The sequence below is a fragment of the Ranitomeya variabilis genome, chromosome 8 (assembly GCF_051348905.1).
Source record: "Ranitomeya variabilis isolate aRanVar5 chromosome 8, aRanVar5.hap1, whole genome shotgun sequence".
NCBI classification, from domain to species: Eukaryota; Metazoa; Chordata; class Amphibia; order Anura; family Dendrobatidae; genus Ranitomeya; species Ranitomeya variabilis.
The window spans coordinates 134,584,695-134,604,622 of record NC_135239.1 but is presented as its reverse complement, the minus strand read 5'-3'; the positions used below and the strand labels follow the sequence as shown (position 1 = coordinate 134,604,622).

Here is a 19,928-nt window from a genome sequence, read left to right as displayed (position 1 = left end):
TTGTTTTCACGGTCCAGGTAGGCTCACTGATCTTTCCTTATTTGCATACTCTTAAATGGAGTGAAGATAATTTCAAAACAGTAAGGCTGGTTTCACATTTGAGGTTGTGTCCGCAGCGTTTCGGACGCATACATCCGCATGCATCTTGATTTCATATATTTAATATTGTAGACGCAGGTGCATGCGTTTGCCCGCGTTTGCTTACACATGCGTATTTTTGCGGTGTGCGGCTGGGCGCGGCTAACACGCTGTGTTGCATTTTTGTGGCGGCAAATTTCCGCCACCATACACTTGCGGAAGTGGTGCGTCAAATTAACGCGTTACAGTCTGTGGGAACGCATTAATGCGCAAGTACTTGCGTACGATTGCGTTTGCATACTCATGCGTTTTTATGAGTAAACATGCCTAGGAACTTGTGTTAAGCCACCCCCAAACAAAGCTTATAAAAGAAGATGTGGTCAGTGGAAGTCCATTACTCTAAAGACTCTACTAGGATTGCAAACTCTTTTTTGGAAGCCTCTGACTATAATGTAAGTATACAAGCTATATGTCTGCCTGTCTGTTTTTCCCCTGCAGTCTGTAATCATTTCTGTGTCTCTTGCAGCATTCCTCATCATGTCCTCCAGTGAAGATCAGACCTCACAGAGTGGACAGGAGACATTTGCTACTGAGTAAGTTTTCACTGTCACTATAAGGCTGTGTGCACACGTTTCAGATTTTTCGCAGTTTTTTCGCTATAAACACGCTATAAAAACACAAAAAAAACACATACATTATGCATCCCATCACTTAGAATGCATTCTGCAATTTTTATGCATTCTTTGCGTCTGGAGGAGAGAAGGTTTTTCCACCAACATAGAAGAGGATTCTTTACTGTTAGGGCAGTGAGAATCTGGAATTGCTTGCCTGAGGAGGTGGTGATGGCGAACTCAGTCGAGGGGTTCAAGAGAGGCCTGGATGTCTTCCTGGAGCAGAACAATATTGTATCATACAATTATTAGGTTCTGTAGAAGGATGTAGATCAGGGGATTTATTATGATGGAATATAGGAATATAGGCTGAACTGGATGGACAAATGTCTTTTTTCAGCCTTACTAACTATGTTACTATGTTACTATGCACATGATGCGTTTTTTTCCGCAAAAAAAATGCATCGCGGTAAAAAACGCAGCATGTTCATTAATTTTGTGGATTTTTTGCGAATTTCCCACTATATTATTGCATTGGGAACCTCCGTAAAAATCCGCAAAAAAAACGCACCCAAAAACGCGGTAAAAACGCATGTGGATTTCTTGCAGAAAATATCCTGTTTTGCTCAGAAAATTTCTGCATGAAATCCTGAACGTGTGCACATAGCCTTACACATGTGGCAAAATAAATATTTTTCTTTTTACAGCACACGGACGCTGTGGTGATTCAGCGGCTGTGGAATGAGGTGGCCCGAGCGATGATGGATGACTGGGACAATGCCACGACACGAGTCAGAAAAGCTTTTCGTAAGTATTGCAATGTGGTAATATGCCCAAAGACGAGAAACATGCCAAAAAGCAGGGATCACCAGGAATTAAAAAATTTTATTGGGACACACAAAACCACAAAAGCATTTTTTTTAAATCATTTAAGACCACAATTCATGCCAAGCAAATGAATAAATATATTTGGAATACTTGATAGTACTGTACTATCAAAATGTGTGTCTGTTTCTTTATAAAAATGAAGCAACCGTAAAAAATGTGAAATAGATATACATTTTTATCACATCTAAATATGAATGCAATAACAATAGAAGCCCCCATAATAATAAAAATATATGTCAATAGGGGTAATATATAAGTAGACACCAAATACAATAAGCAGGGGTAGGAAAGGAAGGCAGACTACTGCAAATACCCTGGTATAAATTCTATAACACACCATAAACCAGGTCAGGAGAAATAGTATATGTAATAAGAATCACAGAATTTCTATTTAAATTATTATCCTATCAAACCTCCTAACCAACCAGCATGAATTGCAATGAATACATTACCACTATATTGAAAGGACCCATGTAGGCATGCTCATGAACAGACACATTATGACGAGTATAAAAAGCAAGGCAGAAAAGTGACTCCTGTCAGCCCAATTCATGTCGTCACTGCTGTGACTTCATCAGGGGCAGGAGAGTGAGTGAGAGGTTCTGTGAATCTTACTTTTTCATACATGAATAGGTAGTTAGCAACTCATCACAGCTGTAGGGCTTGCCTCATGGAGTGCTGACAGCAAGTCTCTGGGAGTCCTATTACCATAGCAATAAAAGTATCTATGCCCGACAGGCATGACTGCACATACACAGCCATTGTCATGGTGATACAGCAAGCTACTCGCTTGCATAAGAGAGTACACAGACATTATATCGTAATCAAATCTAAGTACCAGTGCACACATATCAAATGCAGTCACATGACCCACAGGTCCTTTATCTAAGATTCACAATGGTATGGTGCAATAGATCGAGTGTACGCACCACAAACATAATACTGCATACCCAGCCGTTATCATGGAGATAAAGCAAGCTTACCTCCTGCAAAAAAGCATAGGTAAACATAAAGCCTTAAGGCTGAGTCACACATAACGATATCGTTAACGATATCGTTGCAATGTCACGCTTTTGGTGACGTAGCAACGATCCCGCTAACGATCTCGGTCGTGTGACAGCGACCAACGATCAGGCCCCTGCTGGGAGATCGTTGGTCGATGGGAATGATCAGAACCTTTTTTTGGTGGCTAATCACCCGCTGTCATGGCTGGATCGGCGTGTGTGACGCCGATCCAGCGATGTGTTCACTTGTAACCAGGGTAAATATCGGGTTACTAAGTGCAGGGCCGCGCTTAGTAACCCAATATTTACCCTGGTTACCATTGTAAAAGTAAAAAAAAAAAAAAACAGTACATATTCACATTCTGATGTCTGTCACGTCCCCCGGCGTCCACAGGGTTAAAACTGCTTTCGGCAAGAGCGCTGCTAATATGCACGCGCTGCTGCCGAGAGCTTCCCTGCATTGAATGTGTCAGCGCCGGCCGTAAAGCAGAGCACAGCGGTGACGTCACCGCTGTTACTGCCGGCGCTGACTCATTCAGTGCAGGGAAGCTCTCGGCAGCAGCGCGTGCATTACCAGCACTCCTGCCGAAAGCAGTTTTAACCCTGTGGACGCTGGCGGGGGACGTGACAGACATCAGAATGTGAGTATGTAGTGTATTTTTTTTTTACTTTTACAATGGTAACCAGGGTAAATATCGGGTTACAAAGCGCGGCCCTGCACTTAGTAACCCGATGTTTACCCTGGTTACCCGGGTGCTGCAGGGGGACTTCGGCATCGTTGAAGACAGTTTCAACGATGCCGAAGTCGTTCCCCTGATCGTTGGTCGCTGGAGAGAGCTGTCTGTGTGACAGCTCCCCAGCGACCACACAACGACTTACCAACGATCACGGCCAGGTCATATCGCTGGTTGTGATCGTTGGTAAGTCGTTTAGTGTAACTTAAGACATAGTCCAACTTGTGCATTGATGTGCACACCTCGTACAGTCACATGACTCGCAGGTCCTTTATCCAAGGTGCACGATGGTATAGTACAATTGTGATAAACAAAGTGGAAACGCCGCAAGCATGGTTGTGCATACACAGTTATTATCATGGTGGTAAGGTAAGTATACCGCTTTCATAAGAACATATGTGAACATCATACCATACGTGTCATGATCTCAATGGCAAGAGAACATAGCATAAGCATATATAGGAACTAGCTCTTGGAAGATGGAAACTGAGCTGACCATGAACTAAACCTAACGCACAACTAGCAGTGGCCGGGTAGCATGCCTACGTTGATTCTAGATGCCCAGCACCAGCCGGAGGACTAAATAAAGCTAGCAGAGGAAAATATTAGTCCTAGCTCACCTCTAGAGAAATACCCCGAAAGGAGACAGAGGCCCCCCACATGTATTGGCGGTGAGTTGAGATGAAATAACAAACGTAGTATGAAAATAGGTTTAGCAAATTTGAGGTCCACTTACTACATAGCAGAAGACAGAAAGGACACTTTCATGGTCAGCTGAAAACCCTATCAAAAACACCATCCAGAAATTACTTTAAAACTCTGGCATTAACTCATAACACCAGAGTGGCAATTCCTGTTCACAAGAGCTTTCCAGACACAGTAACGAAACTACAGCTGTGAACTGGAACAAAAATGCAAAAACAAACATGGACAAGAGTCCAACTTATCTAGTAGTTGTCTAGGAGCAGGAACAAGCACAGAGAGGCTTCTGATAACATTGTTGACCGGCAAGCAACTAACAGAGCAGCAAGGTTATATAGCGACTCCCACATCTTGATGGGAACAGGTGAACAGAGAAGATGAAGACACAGTTCAATTCCACCAGTAGCCACCGGGGGAGCCCAGAATCCAAATTCACAACAGTACCCCCCCCTCAAGGAGGGGGCACCGAACCCTCACCAGAACCACCAGGGCGATCAGGATGGGCCCTATGAAAGGCACGAACCAGATCAGAGGCATGAACATCAGATGCATTCACCCAAGAATTATCCTCCTGGCCGTATCCCTTCCACTTGACCAGATACTGGAGTCTCCGTCTGGAAACACGAGAGTCTAAGATTTTCTCCACAACGTACTCCAACTCACCCTCAACCAACACCGGAGCAGGAGGCTCAACGGAAGGCACAACAGGTACCTCATACCTGCGCAATAATGACCGATGAAAAATGTTATGAATAGAAAAGGATGCAGGGAGGTCCAAACGGAAGGAAACAGGGTTAAGAATCTCCAATATCTTATACGGGCCGATGAACCGAGGCTTAAACTTAGGAGAAGAGACCCTCATAGGGACAAAACGAGAAGACAACCACACCAAATCCCCAACACAAAGCCGAGGACCAACACGACGGTGGCGGTTGGCAAAAAGCTGAGTCTTCTCCTGGGACAACCTCAAATTGTCCACCACCTGCCCCCAGATCTGATGCAATCTCTCCACCACAGCATCCACTCCAGGACAATCCGAAGATTCCACCTGACCAGAGGAAAATCGAGGATGAAACCCCGAATTACAGAAAAACGGGGACACCAAAGTGGCAGAGCTGGCCCGATTATTGAGAGCGAACTCCGCCAATGGCAAAAAAGCAACCCAATCATCCTGGTCAGCAGACACAAAACACCTCAGATATGTCTCCAGGGTCTGATTAATCCGCTCGGTCTGGCCATTAGTCTGAGGATGGAAAGCGGACGAAAAAGATAAATCTATGCCCATCCTAGCACAGAATGCCCGCCAAAATCTAGACACGAATTGGGTCCCTCTGTCAGAAACGATATTCTCAGGAATACCATGCAAACGAACAACATTTTGAAAAAACAGAGGAACCAACTCGGAAGAAGAAGGCAACTTGGGCAGAGGAACCAAATGGACCATCTTAGAAAAACGGTCACACACCACCCAGATGACAGACATCTTCTGAGAAACAGGCAGATCTGAAATAAAATCCATCGAGATGTGCGTCCAAGGCCTCTTAGGAATAGGCAAGGGCAACAATAATCCACTAGCCCGAGAACAACAAGGCTTGGCCCGAGCACAAACGTCACAAGACTGCACAAAGCCTCGCACATCTCGTGACAGGGAAGGCCACCAGAAGGACCTTGCCACCAAATCCCTGGTACCAAAAATGCCAGGATGACCTGCCAACGCAGAAGAATGAACCTCAGAGATGACTCTACTGGTCCAATCATCAGGAACAAACAGTTTATCAGGTGGGCAACGATCAGGTCTATCCGCCTGAAACTCCTGCAAGGCCCGCCGCAGGTCTGGAGAAACGGCTGACAATACCACTCCATCCTTAAGGATACCTGTGGGCTCAGAGTTACCAGGCGAGTCAGGCTCAAAACTCCTAGAAAGGGCATCCGCCCTAAGATTCTTAGAACCCGGTAGGTATGACACCACAAAATTAAACCGAGAGAAAAATAATGACCAGCGCGCCTGTCTAGGATTCAGGCGCCTGGCGGTCTCAAGATAAATCAAATTTTTGTGGTCAGTCAATACCACCACCTGATGTCTGGCCCCCTCAAGCCAATGGCGCCACTCCTCAAAAGCCCACTTCATGGCCAAAAGCTCCCGATTCCCAACATCATAATTCCGCTCAGCGGGCGAAAATTTACGGGAAAAGAAGGCACAAGGCCTCATCACGGAGCAGTCAGAACTTTTCTGCGACAACACTGCCCCAGCTCCGATCTCAGAAGCGTCGACCTCAACCTGAAAAGGTAGAGCAACATCAGGCTGACGCAACACAGGGGCAGAGGAAAAACGGCGCTTAAGCTCCCGAAAGGCCTCCACAGCATCAGGGGACCAATCAGCAACATCAGCACCCTTCTTAGTCAAATCGGTCAATGGCTTAGCAATATCCGAAAAACCAGCAATAAATCGACGATAAAAGTTAGCAAAGCCCAAAAATTTCTGAAGACTCTTAAGAGAAGAGGGCTGCGTCCAATCACAAATGGCTTGAACCTTGACAGGATCCATTTCAATGGAAGAGGGGGAAAAAATATATCCCAAAAAGGAAATCCTCTGTACCCCAAAAACACACTTAGAACCCTTCACACACAAAGAATTAGACCGCAAAACCTGAAAAACCCTCCTGACTTGCTGGACATGAGAGTCCCAGTCATCCGAAAAAATCAGAATATCATCCAGATACACAATCATAAATTTATCCAAATAATCGCGAAAAATATCATGCATAAAGGACTGGAAAACTGACGGAGCATTTGAAAGACCAAAAGGCATCACTAAATACTCAAAGTGGCCCTCGGGCGTATTAAATGCGGTTTTCCACTCATCCCCCTGCCTGATTCGCACCAAATTATACGCCCCACGAAGGTCAATCTTAGAGAACCACTTGGCCCCCTTTATGCGAGCAAACAAATCAGTCAGCAACGGCAATGGGTATTGATATTTAACAGTGATCTTATTCAAAAGCCGATAATCAATACATGGTCTCAAAGAGCCGTCTTTTTTTGACACAAAGAAAAAACCGGCTCCTAAGGGAGATGACGATGGACGAATATGTCCCTTTTCCAAGGACTCCTTTATATATTCTCGCATAGCAGCATGTTCAGGCACAGACAAATTAAATAAACGACCCTTTGGGTATTTACTACCCGGAATTAAATCTATGGCACAATCGCACTCTCGGTGCGGAGGTAACGAACCAAGCTTGGATTCTTCAAAGACGTCATAATAGTCAGACAGGAACTCAGGAATTTCAGAGGGAATAGATGATGAAATGGAAACCACAGGTACATCCCCATGAGTCCCCTTACATCCCCAGCTCAACACAGACATAGCTCTCCAGTCGAGGACTGGGTTGTGAGATTGCAGCCAAGGCAATCCTAGCACCAAATCATCATGTAGATTATACAACACCAGAAAGCGAATAATCTCCTGGTGATCCGGATTAATACGCATAGTTACTTGTGTCCAGTATTGTTGTTTATTATTAGCCAATGGGGTGGAGTCAATCCCCTTCAGAGGAATAGAAGTCTCCAAAGGCTCTAAATCATACCCACAGCGTTTGGCAAAGGACCAATCCATAAGACTCAAAGCGGCGCCAGAGTCGACATAGGCGTCCGTGGTAATAGATGACAAAGAGCAAATCAGGGTCACAGATAGAATAAACTTAGACGGTAAGGTGCAAATGGAAACAGATTTATCAAGCTTTTTAGTGCGCTTAGAGCATGCTGATATAACATGAGTAGAATCACCACAATAGAAACACAACCCATTTTTCCGTCTAAAATTCTGCCGCTCGCTTCGGGACAGAATTCTATCACACTGCATACTCTCTGGCGACTTCTCAGTGGCCACCGCCAGATGGTGCACTGGTTTGCGCTCCCGCAAACGCCTATCGATCTGAATAGCCATTGTCATGGACTCATTCAGACCCGCAGGCACAGGGAACCCCACCATAACATCCTTAATGGCATCAGAGAGACCCTCTCTGAAAGTCGCCGCCAGGGCGCACTCATTCCACTGAGTAAGCACAGACCATTTACGGAATCTTTGGCAGTAAATTTCTGCTTCATCTTGCCCCTGAGATAGGGACATCAAAGTTTTTTCTGCCTGAAGCTCCAAATGAGGTTCGTCATAAAGCAACCCCAAGGCCAGAAAAAACGCATCCACATTGAGCAACGCAGGATCCCCTGGTGTCAATGAAAAAGCCCAGTCTTGAGGGTCGCCCCGGAGCAAGGAAATCACAATCCTGACCTGCTGTGCAGGGTCTCCGGCAGAGCGAAATTTCAAGGACAAAAATAATTTGCAATTATTTCGAAAATTCTGAAACCCAGATCTATTCCCCGAGAAAAATTCCGGCAAAGGAATTCTCGGCTCAGATACAGGTGCATGACAAACAAAATCTTGCAAATTTTGTACCTTCGTGGCGAGATTATTCAAACCTGCAGTTACACTCTGAAGATCCATTACAAACAGGTGGACACAGAGCCATTCAAGGGTTAAGAGGAGGTAAGAAGCAGCTAGACAGCAATTAAGGGCTAGGCAGCAAAACTCTGAGGGGAAAAAAAAAAAAAAAAAAAAAAATTTCCCTTCAACACTTCTTTTTCTCCTGCTTCAGCCCAAACAATTAACACTTTGAGGGCCGGTCAAACTGTCATGATCTCAATGGCAAGAGAACATAGCATAAGCATATATAGGAACTAGCTCTTGGAAGATGGAAACTGAGCTGACCATGAACTAAACCTAACGCACAACTAGCAGTGGCCGGGTAGCATGCCTACGTTGATTCTAGATGCCCAGCACCAGCCGGAGGACTAAATAAAGCTAGCAGAGGAAAATATTAGTCCTAGCTCACCTCTAGAGAAATACCCCGAAAGGAGACAGAGGCCCCCCACATGTATTGGCGGTGAGTTGAGATGAAATAACAAACGTAGTATGAAAATAGGTTTAGCAAATTTGAGGTCCACTTACTACATAGCAGAAGACAGAAAGGACACTTTCATGGTCAGCTGAAAACCCTATCAAAAACACCATCCAGAAATTACTTTAAAACTCTGGCATTAACTCATAACACCAGAGTGGCAATTCCTGTTCACAAGAGCTTTCCAGACACAGTAACGAAACTACAGCTGTGAACTGGAACAAAAATGCAAAAACAAACATGGACAAGAGTCCAACTTATCTAGTAGTTGTCTAGGAGCAGGAACAAGCACAGAGAGGCTTCTGATAACCTTGTTGACCGGCAAGCAACTAACAGAGCAGCAAGGTTATATAGCGACTCCCACATCTTGATGGGAACAGGTGAACAGAGAAGATGAAGACACAGTTCAATTCCACCAGTAGCCACCGGGGGAGCCCAGAATCCAAATTCACAACACATACGCTAGTCTATACACTAATATACACGCATCAGATGTAATCACATGACCTACAGGTCCTTTATCCAGGATGCACAGGGGTAAAGTATATGCGACAGGCTGAATCGCATGGCCCATAGGTCCTTTTTTTAGGGGTCACCAATGATGTATATAATTATACAACATATAGAGGGATCACCTAAGGTATTGAGCCACTGGGGCTGTTACACCACAACTATAGAAATAACATAAATGTCCCTATATAGGCACAGCCTCTGATACCAATACCAAACCAATTCTAATCCCCATATGTGTGCCAGATCAATATGCCAGCGTCGATCTATGGTATAAATTCGCAACTATCAGATATCTGGTGCTGTCATATCAACACTGCTAAGATGTCATGAGTATAATGAGCATAAGCATAGATATTTACACAAAAATCCTTTAGATTTTCATTAAATTAATGCAAATATAACACACCAATATATCTGCACCAGGTGTAAAGATAGGGTCAAGGGGGGCTTAGCCCCCGATTTTCCATATGTAGAGAACCATACCGGGAGAAAAAAATAGATCGAAATAATAGTTGATCCCAATATTTCTACAACACACAAGACAAAAGCTCATTTGTCCCCACTCGCCAGTCATGGCATAACAAGTGGCAAGAATGTATATAGAAATATCGATACTCTCACGCCACATAGTAGATGGTCCAGAGACTAAGTTACTGCAACACAGCATTAATCCAATAAATGTAGGGCCTATACATGAAATCTCCAAACCTTTATATCTTAACGAGTGACAACAAACCCTGAGTCCAGGAAGATCATGTTTATTGTATTTGGTGTCGATAAGGAAGGAGAAAGGATCAGAAAGATCCCAAATATAGCTTTCCTAGAAAGGTCAGCTATACCAATCAAGAGATCAATATAGACTACCCAAGTAGACTCCACAAAAGAGGTCACAGTAATCATACTTATTGTATTTAGTGTCTGAGTCGAAAAAGTAGGGTGGCATGTTGACAAACAAAGGCAAAGGAACATCAAGTACAGGTTAAGTAAACCCTAAAGATATATAGAGCAAACAGTCATGAAAATATTCATAATCTCAATGTCAAGAATCAAAAAGATATATAAGAAAGTCCTCAAAGTTGCTTTATAAATGTCCATCCTCAAAGTTGCTTATAAAAGCCAGTGAAAAGTAGATCCTCATTCAGGCCGACGGGTGAAAGGCTCCGTAAATTGTAAATCCATTTCGACTCACATCTCAATAATTTGGGAGTGATATTGCCTCCTCTAATGTTCGAATTTACACTCTCCAAACCCATAATTTTCAATCCCTTGATATTACTCCCATGTACGTCCAAAAATTGTGAGGCTACTGTAGAGATAGACAACCAGCCACAGTGTGGACTAGCCAAACCGTTGCAATACCCTCAGGAATATCAATGTAATATAGCTTGGAGAGTCTCTGAAAAAAGAAATAAAATATAACTTTTAATGTAAATATTAAAAAATGGACAAACGTAACTCTTATAATACATGAATAAAGTGCTCGTGCCGAAAACAGTGCTGAAAGAATAAAAATTGGCTTGGTCTCGCCAAATATACACGGACGGATACCCACAGTCGTTCAAAGGAATCCACAGGGGGTCCATGCAGCAGGGTAAAAAGGGGAAAATAAATAGGTTCAGTTCCCTAAGCCCCTGTCGTGCCCCTGTAGTACTCCTGGCCTAACAAGGACAGGCCCCAAGTGAGCCCTGCTATGGACACCCACCAAATATAAATAAAGATAAAAACGCCTTCCTACGCGTTTCTTCCCCAGTCTTGGGGATTCATCAGGGGAGTTCTAAATAGCCATTAGGCCATAGATATAGTGTCTCAGAATAAATGTTCGTAAATACTGGATAGCAGCAGTGGCTGAATATCCCTGAAAAATAGTTGTGTGACAGTATGTCACAGCCCAAAGTGAGTTACATGTTTGTCCATTTTTTAATATTTACATTAAAAGTTATATTTTTATTCTTTTTGGGAGACTCTCCAAGCTATATTATAAACTGTAGAGATAGTTTTGCCCTTTTCACGATCTTTCTTCGTGGTGGAGATATTGGACATATGCTGTTGAGTCCTTCTTCTTAGTTCTTCTGTCGTTTGGCCCACATATAATTTAGGGCAATTGCAAACAAGCAAATACACCAAGTTCTTTGACCTACAATTAAAATAACAGGCCTGATTGGTGCAGGTATTTATCGACAACAAGACCATCTTGGGCAATCATCACTTGGCACACATTACATCCTCCACATAGAGAAGTCCCATAGATCTTAGTACCCCTGCCGATGATGAATTTTGGACGTTGGTAATGGCTATGACATAACCGATTTTTCTTTTTACAGAACCATTCCAGTGCAGATGAGCAGGACCAGCAGGCTCAGGCCCAAGTTCCGATGGCAAGACGGCATGTAAGTATTCTTGACTGTTTTTATTTATTCTTGACTGTTTTTGGTAATCTTTACTTTTTTTTTTCTTTTTGACTGTTTTTGTTTTAAGGGTTTTATCTTTCCAACATTAATGTCTTTGTTTCATTTATAGGTTCCATAACAGGAGGAGGAATTCATAGACAACGACCTCCTCATCACCTTAGTTCAGGAGCGAGTTGCGTTATGGGACACCCGGGAGCAGCAGCACTCGGACACTGTGGTGATTCGGCGGCTGTGGAATGAGGTGGCCCAAGCGATGATGGATGACTGGGACAATGCCACGCCATAAGTCAGAAAAGCTTTTTGTGAGTATTGCAATGTGGTCTGATGCTGAAGTAAACCTGAAGGCCTGGCTCACACAACTGTGTGTGATGCGATAAACTCCTGCGAGTGCACGGTTTAACAATTTTTTTACCCCTATTCACAGTGAACAAAGTCAAAACCCGTTGGCGTTCGATGAAGGATTACTTCAACAAGGACCTGAGACAGGAAATCCAAGTTCGCAGTGGTGCTGCAAGGATAGGTAAATACAAATACCACCGTCTGCTGGATTTCCTGAGGCCTGTCCTTGCTCAGAGAACGTAAGTATTTTGGTGTTGTATTCCATTGTGTTGGATTCCCTAATCTGAATTTTTTTATTCCACAGGAGCTGGCGCTTTTACAATTGTTATTTTTTTGGAGTAATGTTTTACTTTTCACAGGCTGGAGAACAGGCAGCTGGTCCTTCAGGTGTTCTTTTGTCCCAGTCCTCTGCCTCTTCTTTTTTTTGGGGGGGAGGGGGGCTCTTCCCGCCAGTGGCAGAAGGCCTCAGACAGGTCACTCATGCCTGAGTTTATTTACTTGAACTCGGTCTTCCAGAATGGCTTGAAGGCACTGGGAGATAGACTGGAAAGTGGTCTGACCCATATTAACACACTTTTCCAGGATCCCAACCAATGCCTTAACCATCTGGAAGCCGACCTCCAGAGTCCAGCACACCATTTTTTTAATAAGATCGAGCAGGGCATGTCGGAACACCTTACACCTGAACTCCAGCTCAACGTGATTCCGGCCTGCAATGCTGCTTACGTTCAGGCTATGCAGCAGACTCGGTACTTCCACCAGCCACCTATGTCACCAATTACACACAATACCGAGTTCTGCTGCATACCACTGTACGGCCACCACCATGCCCAGTCCTGCCTGCCGCTCACCACTACACCGTCACCACCATGCCGGGTGCTGCTGAAAGCCACTCCACCCCCACCACCCCCCATGCAGAGTTTTGCTCCTGCACAGCTGACCACCGCCACAGGCACTAGGCTGCCTACAGAACCTGCACGGCTGCCCACCGCCACCACCACTAGGCTGCCTGAAGATCCTGCACGGCTGTCCACCACCACCACCACTAGGCCGCCTGAAGATCCTGCATGGCTGTCCACCACCACCACAAGACCTGGTCCACATTGTGAACGACCTACTGACCCCACCACTCCCACCCTCCCAAGGAGACACAAAAAAAGGAAGGGACAAAAAGCCAAAAGGACTGGTGGCAGCAGAAGTGTCGTACTGCCTCCACCCTCACCTCCCAATGTGTCTGTGTTGTCCAGTTTTTCTCTCCCTTCCAATGTGTCTCTCCCATCCCATGCTTCCACTCCTAATGTGTCTACCTCCATCCTTGACCTCCCAGACCCCACAAGTTTAGTTAGCTCTTCCCCTGGACCCTTCATCATCCACCCATAGGCAATCCTCCCAGCTCCATACCCCCCAGGTCCATAACATTTCCCCTTCATTGGTTCGTAAAAGTTATAATTTTTTTTTAAATAAATTTGTGTTGTTTTTCCCCAATCACTGCTTGATCTTTGTCTCTTTTGTTGCCGGCAACATGCGCCGGCAACACACGTTGCTGTGTACACACACTGTTTTTGCCACCTCATAGCTCCATGACACACAATCTACTGCCCCTCTTCTTTATTTGCTTTACACTGCAGCTTTCCTTCTTGTGTCTGTCATGGAGCTATGAGGTGGCAAAAACGCAGAGGACTGACTGAAAATCCTGTAAAAATGTATATTAATACAGCAAAAAAGGTCAGGGGTCAACAATGCTCACCTGCCCAGGTGTCAGCACTATGTTTTCTGCATCCTGAGTGCACTAGTTCTGACACACGGGCAGGTGAGTAAAGATATGAGATGGATTAGCTTCATCATCTCTTCAGTCTGTATTAATATATAGAAATGCAGACTGAAGAGACGATAGAGCTAATCCAATGTCACCTACCATAGCACTGACCTCAAGTGAGAAGAGGTGTAGTGTAAAGCATGGGTTGCATAACCCAATTTGGTTATAATCCAATCCCTGTCTCATGCAATCTGCATGATACAGCGAGTGGATTTTTTTAAAAACTTTAGTTGTGAACCGGTGATCACCTTATTAGAATTTAAAAAAAAATATTCTAACATAGAAGGCACTTGGAACAGGTATTTAACTAGAGGTGTTTTTTGTCAGCAAACATTAAAGTACATTTTAATAATTACAGGTACCTAATATTACACAACATTACAAGAACACTAAACCATGTCATCTTGCCAGGACAGACATCTACTCTCAGAAAGAAGTAGGACGCAAATGTATCCCTCATTTGGGCAACTTCAACTGTTGCCCAATGATGGTAATCTGGCAATGGGTTAGAAACAGGCTCAACGTCGGGTCGTTCTTTAGCCATTATGTAGTTGTGCAGAACCACACACGCCTTGACAACCTCATCGACTGTTTGAATTTTGAGATTAAAGGCTGTCCCTAAAATGCGCCATTTTGAGACAAAGGATACCAAAGGCACACTCAACTGTTCTTCGTGCCCTGGTCAGTCTGTAATTAAAAATCCTTTTTCTGTGTGTCAAGTCCCGACTGGAGTATGGTTTCAGGAGGTTTCCACACATCTGAAAGGCCTCATCCCCAACCACAACAAATGGCATTGGCGGGCCTTGCCTTGAGTGTTGGGAAGACGTTGTGGCAGGGGGTAATTAAAATGATTGCCATACAACCTTTGGCCCAAGTCCGAGTTTTTAAATGTCTTGGGAGTCATTACCACGACCAAATGATCCAATGTCCACGGCGACAAAACTACAGTCTGCAGCTGCAATTGCCATGAGCACTATGGAAAAATATTTTTTATAATTAAAGTGCTCAGATCCAGTTCCAGCTGGTTTGGTAATTCTAATATATTTTCCATTCATTGCTCCCAAACAGTTGGGGAAATTTACAAATTTGCAAGTATTTATCGGCATTTTTCTGCCAGATTTCCGTGGTGGGTAGGGGGATAAATTGCTCACAGAGAACATCCCACAAAGCCTGGCAGGTGTCTGCGATAATCCCAGATAGTGTGTATCAGAAACTGGAAATGGAGCGATGATGGTCTCTCCGTTAGCCAGGAATCTGCAGGACAGAGAGAGAAAAAAAACTTCAGAACAATAATATTTATGACTGGGGTTTTGCAAAACAGAGAAAGAAAAAAATAAATACAAAGAAAATGGCTTTTATCACAATAATATTTAGGACTGTTTTTTTTTTTTTTGCAAAACAATAAAAGGGAAAAATATTAAGTACATTGCCGAACAATAAGAATTATGACAGGCGTTATACGGAGCTGGGTGTCCTGCCTGCTGATGGCTCATTGTACACTGTCCAGCAATTCCATGAAGCTGTCTTTACACATCATTGTGTACTTGAAATATTTCTCCGGGTTTTCACGTAGCTCACTGAATAAGGAGTGGTAAGCTCCACGGCTCTGTCGGAGTTCAAGAATCGGGTGCTGCCAAAAGCACAGACGCCGTCTTCTCTGTTTTTCTCTTTTCCGTTCTTGCTCACAAGCAAATGCAAAGGAAAGAAACAAGCTGACATCTAAATCCAGATTCTGATAGAAACTCTCCATGTGAATATCCATCTTGACGCAGGATACAGGAGCAAAATCTGAGGATTTCATCTGTACAAGGGTTTATATACAGAAATCCCATGAGCCATGCCCATTTGGCGTGGCTTGTGTCAAGGAAATTCTCCTGAAAAAGTTTTTTCCTAGCAAATGCATGCGCATAAAAAGCGCAAACGCATGCAAAAGCATGCAAACGTTGAGTTTTTTTATCCGTCATGCATAAGTTGATGTGGATAAAAAAACACAGCATTATCATGGCTGGACTATCATTGTAAATGCGTCATTGTAAATACACACCTGTACTTTGTATCTCCCCCACCTCATTGTAGATTGTAAGCTCTCACGAGCAGGGTCGTCTTAGTTTGCTTTAATTATTGTATTGTTAATATTGTTACTTATGACTGTTATGTTTGAAATTGTTAAACTGTAAAGCGCTGCGGAATATGTTGGCGCTATATAAATAAAGATTATTATTATTATTATTATTATCATGCTTTTGCATGCGTTTTTCCATGCGTTTGCGGATGAGCCACTGCTGACTCAACCGCAAATGTAAACCTAGCCTAAGTCACCTTCTCTTACCCTGAATAATAATAAATTGCAATATAAAAGTACCCTGCAGATTTGTTCCCTGCTATTGCATCTTGTTTAAAAATTTAAAATATGAATTACATTTGCAGCTGTTGTAAAACCTTTTTATATATTTATAGAAATATTTCGCCTTATTTTTGTGACAAACCTAGAGGTTGAACATAGTGGTCTACAAGCATCAGTGAACCATCAAAATGTTACACGAATTTTGATTGGTCTGTGAGACTTCATGATGCTGAGCTGAACTTCATGCTCTATATAATTTAATGTTTCTCTTCTTTTTTTATCTACTTTTGTGTACCCTTAGCACTTAAATGTTGTCTTCCTTTGTCTGTACAGGACAACATGTGCAGCTCCCAGGAGGATCCTTCGCGTATACAAGAAGAGAACCTCTTGGTGTCTGTGTGGGGATTGGAGCCTGGAACTACCCTTTCCAGATTGCTTGTTGGAAGTCTGGCCCGGCATTAGCGTGTGGTATGTAGATCAATGGAAGAGTATAATGTAAAGCCTAATGGCGCCTGAGTGCAGCGCAGATGACAGAATTTTTTCTTTTTTTTTTCTTTTCTGACCGTCATAACGGTGCAGCATTCTAATAGTTAAACCTCACAGACAATTGGCGGGTCAGTCTTTGGATTCTGTAAAAACTAAAGCTATTTTTAAAGGAGAACCTGAGTCATGATATACAAAAATTATAAAGAATTTATTACTGCAAGAAAATTGCAATTAATAAACATATATAATATAAAAATTATATTGGTACAAGAGGTTTTGTTCCATAGGTCGAATTAAAAAACATTGTCCAGAGGCCTGGTCAAGATTACATAATGATGTGGGCCACCAATCAATTTTATCAAACAACACAAGAGACACCAGCATCGATTAGAATTCCTATGTCCGATTGTTCTATTTATTGCGCTATACCAAATTAAGGAAGGAGAGCAATCAAGCAGAAATGCTATGATGCGGAGACTATTGTGAAGTGTAAAATACTTTTGTGGTGCACGCTATAAATGTGACATAATTGTGGTTAGAAAAGGTTAATTACCCATTTGATGAGGGATCCTGCCTGGACTGCGGCCACATACCCCAAGGCGCCTTTCGCATGGATGTCGCTTCCTCAGTGGGCTTGCAAAACATAAGCTATGTATGGCCCTTGTTTGAGGTGTGTGTGTGTTTCTTTCTTTTTTTTTTTTTCTCCGTCTTTCAGCATCTCACTATATAGCTTGGACTTGTGTTCCTGCACGGTGGCGACAAACTGTATCACAATCTCATCTCTGATTTGCCAAAATCTAGGAGTGGATCTTGCTATCTGTTTACTTCATACTAGTGACACATTAAAAAAATAGTTCTACTGGATTAGTTAAATGGAGAAAGATAAATATAATTTTTCCTTTGTTTCTCTTCTTCTCCCCCCATGCCCTCTTTTTCCTTTCTGCTCTCACTTTCTATTTTATAGAATTTTGTTGTTATGGCCTGTATGTGCCCAATTAGATTAGCTTCTAGCTTGGTTTCTGTGTATTTTATATATAACTTAAAAAGTTTGGTTAATTTATTTAAATGGAGGAAACAATTTTATGGCACTTACTTTGTTAGTGTTGCCTTCTGATAGACCTCCACAGCCTTCATGTTCCCTGAATATTTGGCAATGGGGTGAAATATGACCAGACCTGTCCATCAATCTCTAACAATTGAAGTACAGCCTCCCTTGTTTTATAATTTGAAGGCGGCTGATGGACCGGTCTGGTCACTTGCTCCTCCATCCACTGCTTTTTTAAGAACAGCAGCACATTAGTCAGTGCAGCCATCCTCAAACACAAAGCTGAACCTGTAACACTTATATCTTAACAAATGTGGTGGGTATATATATATGAGTAACATATCCAACCTCTTAAAAGTTGAGGAAAAAATCTGCGCTCTAAAAAACATTTTAAATGCAGAATGGAAGCTCCAGCTGACAATATTTGATTTAACATTGTAGATTAATGTGATGTCCTATGTAGACAGCTGGGTTACTAGATGAACTGTATTTCTCAGCTGTGGGATAAATGTATAAGCTTGCACAAACGTATTTAGGTAATTGGGCAGACACCAGGCAGAGATGTTTGGAATCGGGCACCACTAACTATCGGGCCCTATAGCTGATGCGTTGATGACCCTATTGGAAGTTGCAAACCGTTTATTACACATCACACTGGTAACGCCCCCTTTTATTTACAGTAATCTCTGGAGGCTGATTCTCAGGGAGATCAGTGTCTGGCCCATAGTTCTAAACAGCTCATTTACATAAAAGAAAGATGTAGATTTCTCTAGAATAATTAGATCTCGGACATCAAGGTATCATTGCATTCAGCTTCCTATGACATGCATGTCCATAATAGACGGCTTAGGAGGGACGATCCTACTGACCGACAGATTCACTTTTAAGGCTACACATTAGCAAGATACCAACAAATGGGGCAAACAATACAAACGCTCGGCAAAATATACTGTATGTATGCAAAACCAAAGAAAGAACCACTAGGCCCAAGAGCAATATAAATAGAAATACATTTTATTGTACACAAATTTATTTTTTTAAAAACCGCATAAAAATATTAATGTAACGACACAATTTCAGAAGAGATAAGACAACAAACTAGTACCGCAAAAAAGGAAACAGGATATTGCACAAAAATAATGACCACTGGAAGAATATGCAGTAACCAAACAAGTCAATACATATAAAGCGCAATACATGCCTATGGAAAATACAATATACATTACTATCCATGAATATAAAGGAGGACATAGTCAAACAATTACCAAAAAACTAAACAAGTTTATTAAATCAATAATTTACATAATCAAATGTTGATTACATGGGTCAAATATATACAAGTAAGTCAATTATCGTATATACTCGAGTATAAGACGAGATTTTCTGCCCCAAAAAATGGGCTGAAAGTGACTCTCTCGGCTTATACTGGAGTCAGTGTCGGCGTGGGGTTGGCGGGTGAGGGGGAGCGGTGGCTGTCACATACTCACCTGCTCCTGGCGCGGTCCCTGTATGTCCCATGGTCTCCGGGCAGCTCTTCCTGTGTTGAGCGGTCACGTGGTACTGCTCATTACAGTAATGAATATGCACGCATATTCATTACTGTAATGAGCAGTACGTGACTGCTGAACACGGGAAGATGCCGCCGGCTCCCGGAGACCATCTGACAGTGAGACGCTGCCAGGGACCACGCCGGGAGCAGGTGGAGCATCTCATGGGGCCCCTAATGTGTGGAGCATCTCATGGAGCCATAATGTATGGAGCATCTCATGGCCCCCCTCACGCCCCCTGAGGAAGCGAGGCTTTTGGCACGCGAAGCGCGCGTTGGGGTCTGACCGAGGTCTGGATGGTAATTGGTCTCATAAATGGGTAACTATTGCCTTTATTCACTTGCATCTAGATAGATATGTTGGCACATTAAGCTATTTATACTGTGGCGGTGTTGTGTCCTGAAGGGAGTATGTGTAGTTACGCTCTACCTGACATCAGTGACATAAGCCGCGACTAG

At 43.1% G+C, this 19,928-nt stretch overlaps 1 protein-coding gene and 1 long non-coding RNA gene across 3 annotated transcripts in view; both read left to right on the top strand.

Annotated features, from left to right (window-relative positions):
- Positions 1-13,083, top strand: part of LOC143788939 (uncharacterized) — a 15,944-nt gene extending 2,861 nt beyond the window's left edge. Inside the window, exons 1-5 of the long non-coding RNA XR_013218760.1 lie at positions 1-671; positions 1,397-1,496; positions 11,807-11,872; positions 12,003-12,195; positions 12,318-13,083. The exon at positions 1-671 is cut by the window's left edge and continues 2,861 nt beyond it. This is a non-coding gene — a long non-coding RNA (uncharacterized LOC143788939). The remainder of the gene's footprint in view (positions 672-1,396; positions 1,497-11,806; positions 11,873-12,002; positions 12,196-12,317) is intronic.
- ALDH9A1 (aldehyde dehydrogenase 9 family member A1) overlaps positions 1-19,928 on the top strand; it is a 317,452-nt gene that overhangs the window by 147,705 nt on the left and 149,819 nt on the right. For both annotated transcript variants that reach the window (XM_077276920.1, XM_077276919.1), the window contains one exon: positions 16,726-16,860. In XM_077276920.1, coding sequence (XP_077133035.1) covers positions 16,726-16,860 — 135 coding nt within the window. The remainder of the gene's footprint in view (positions 1-16,725; positions 16,861-19,928) is intronic.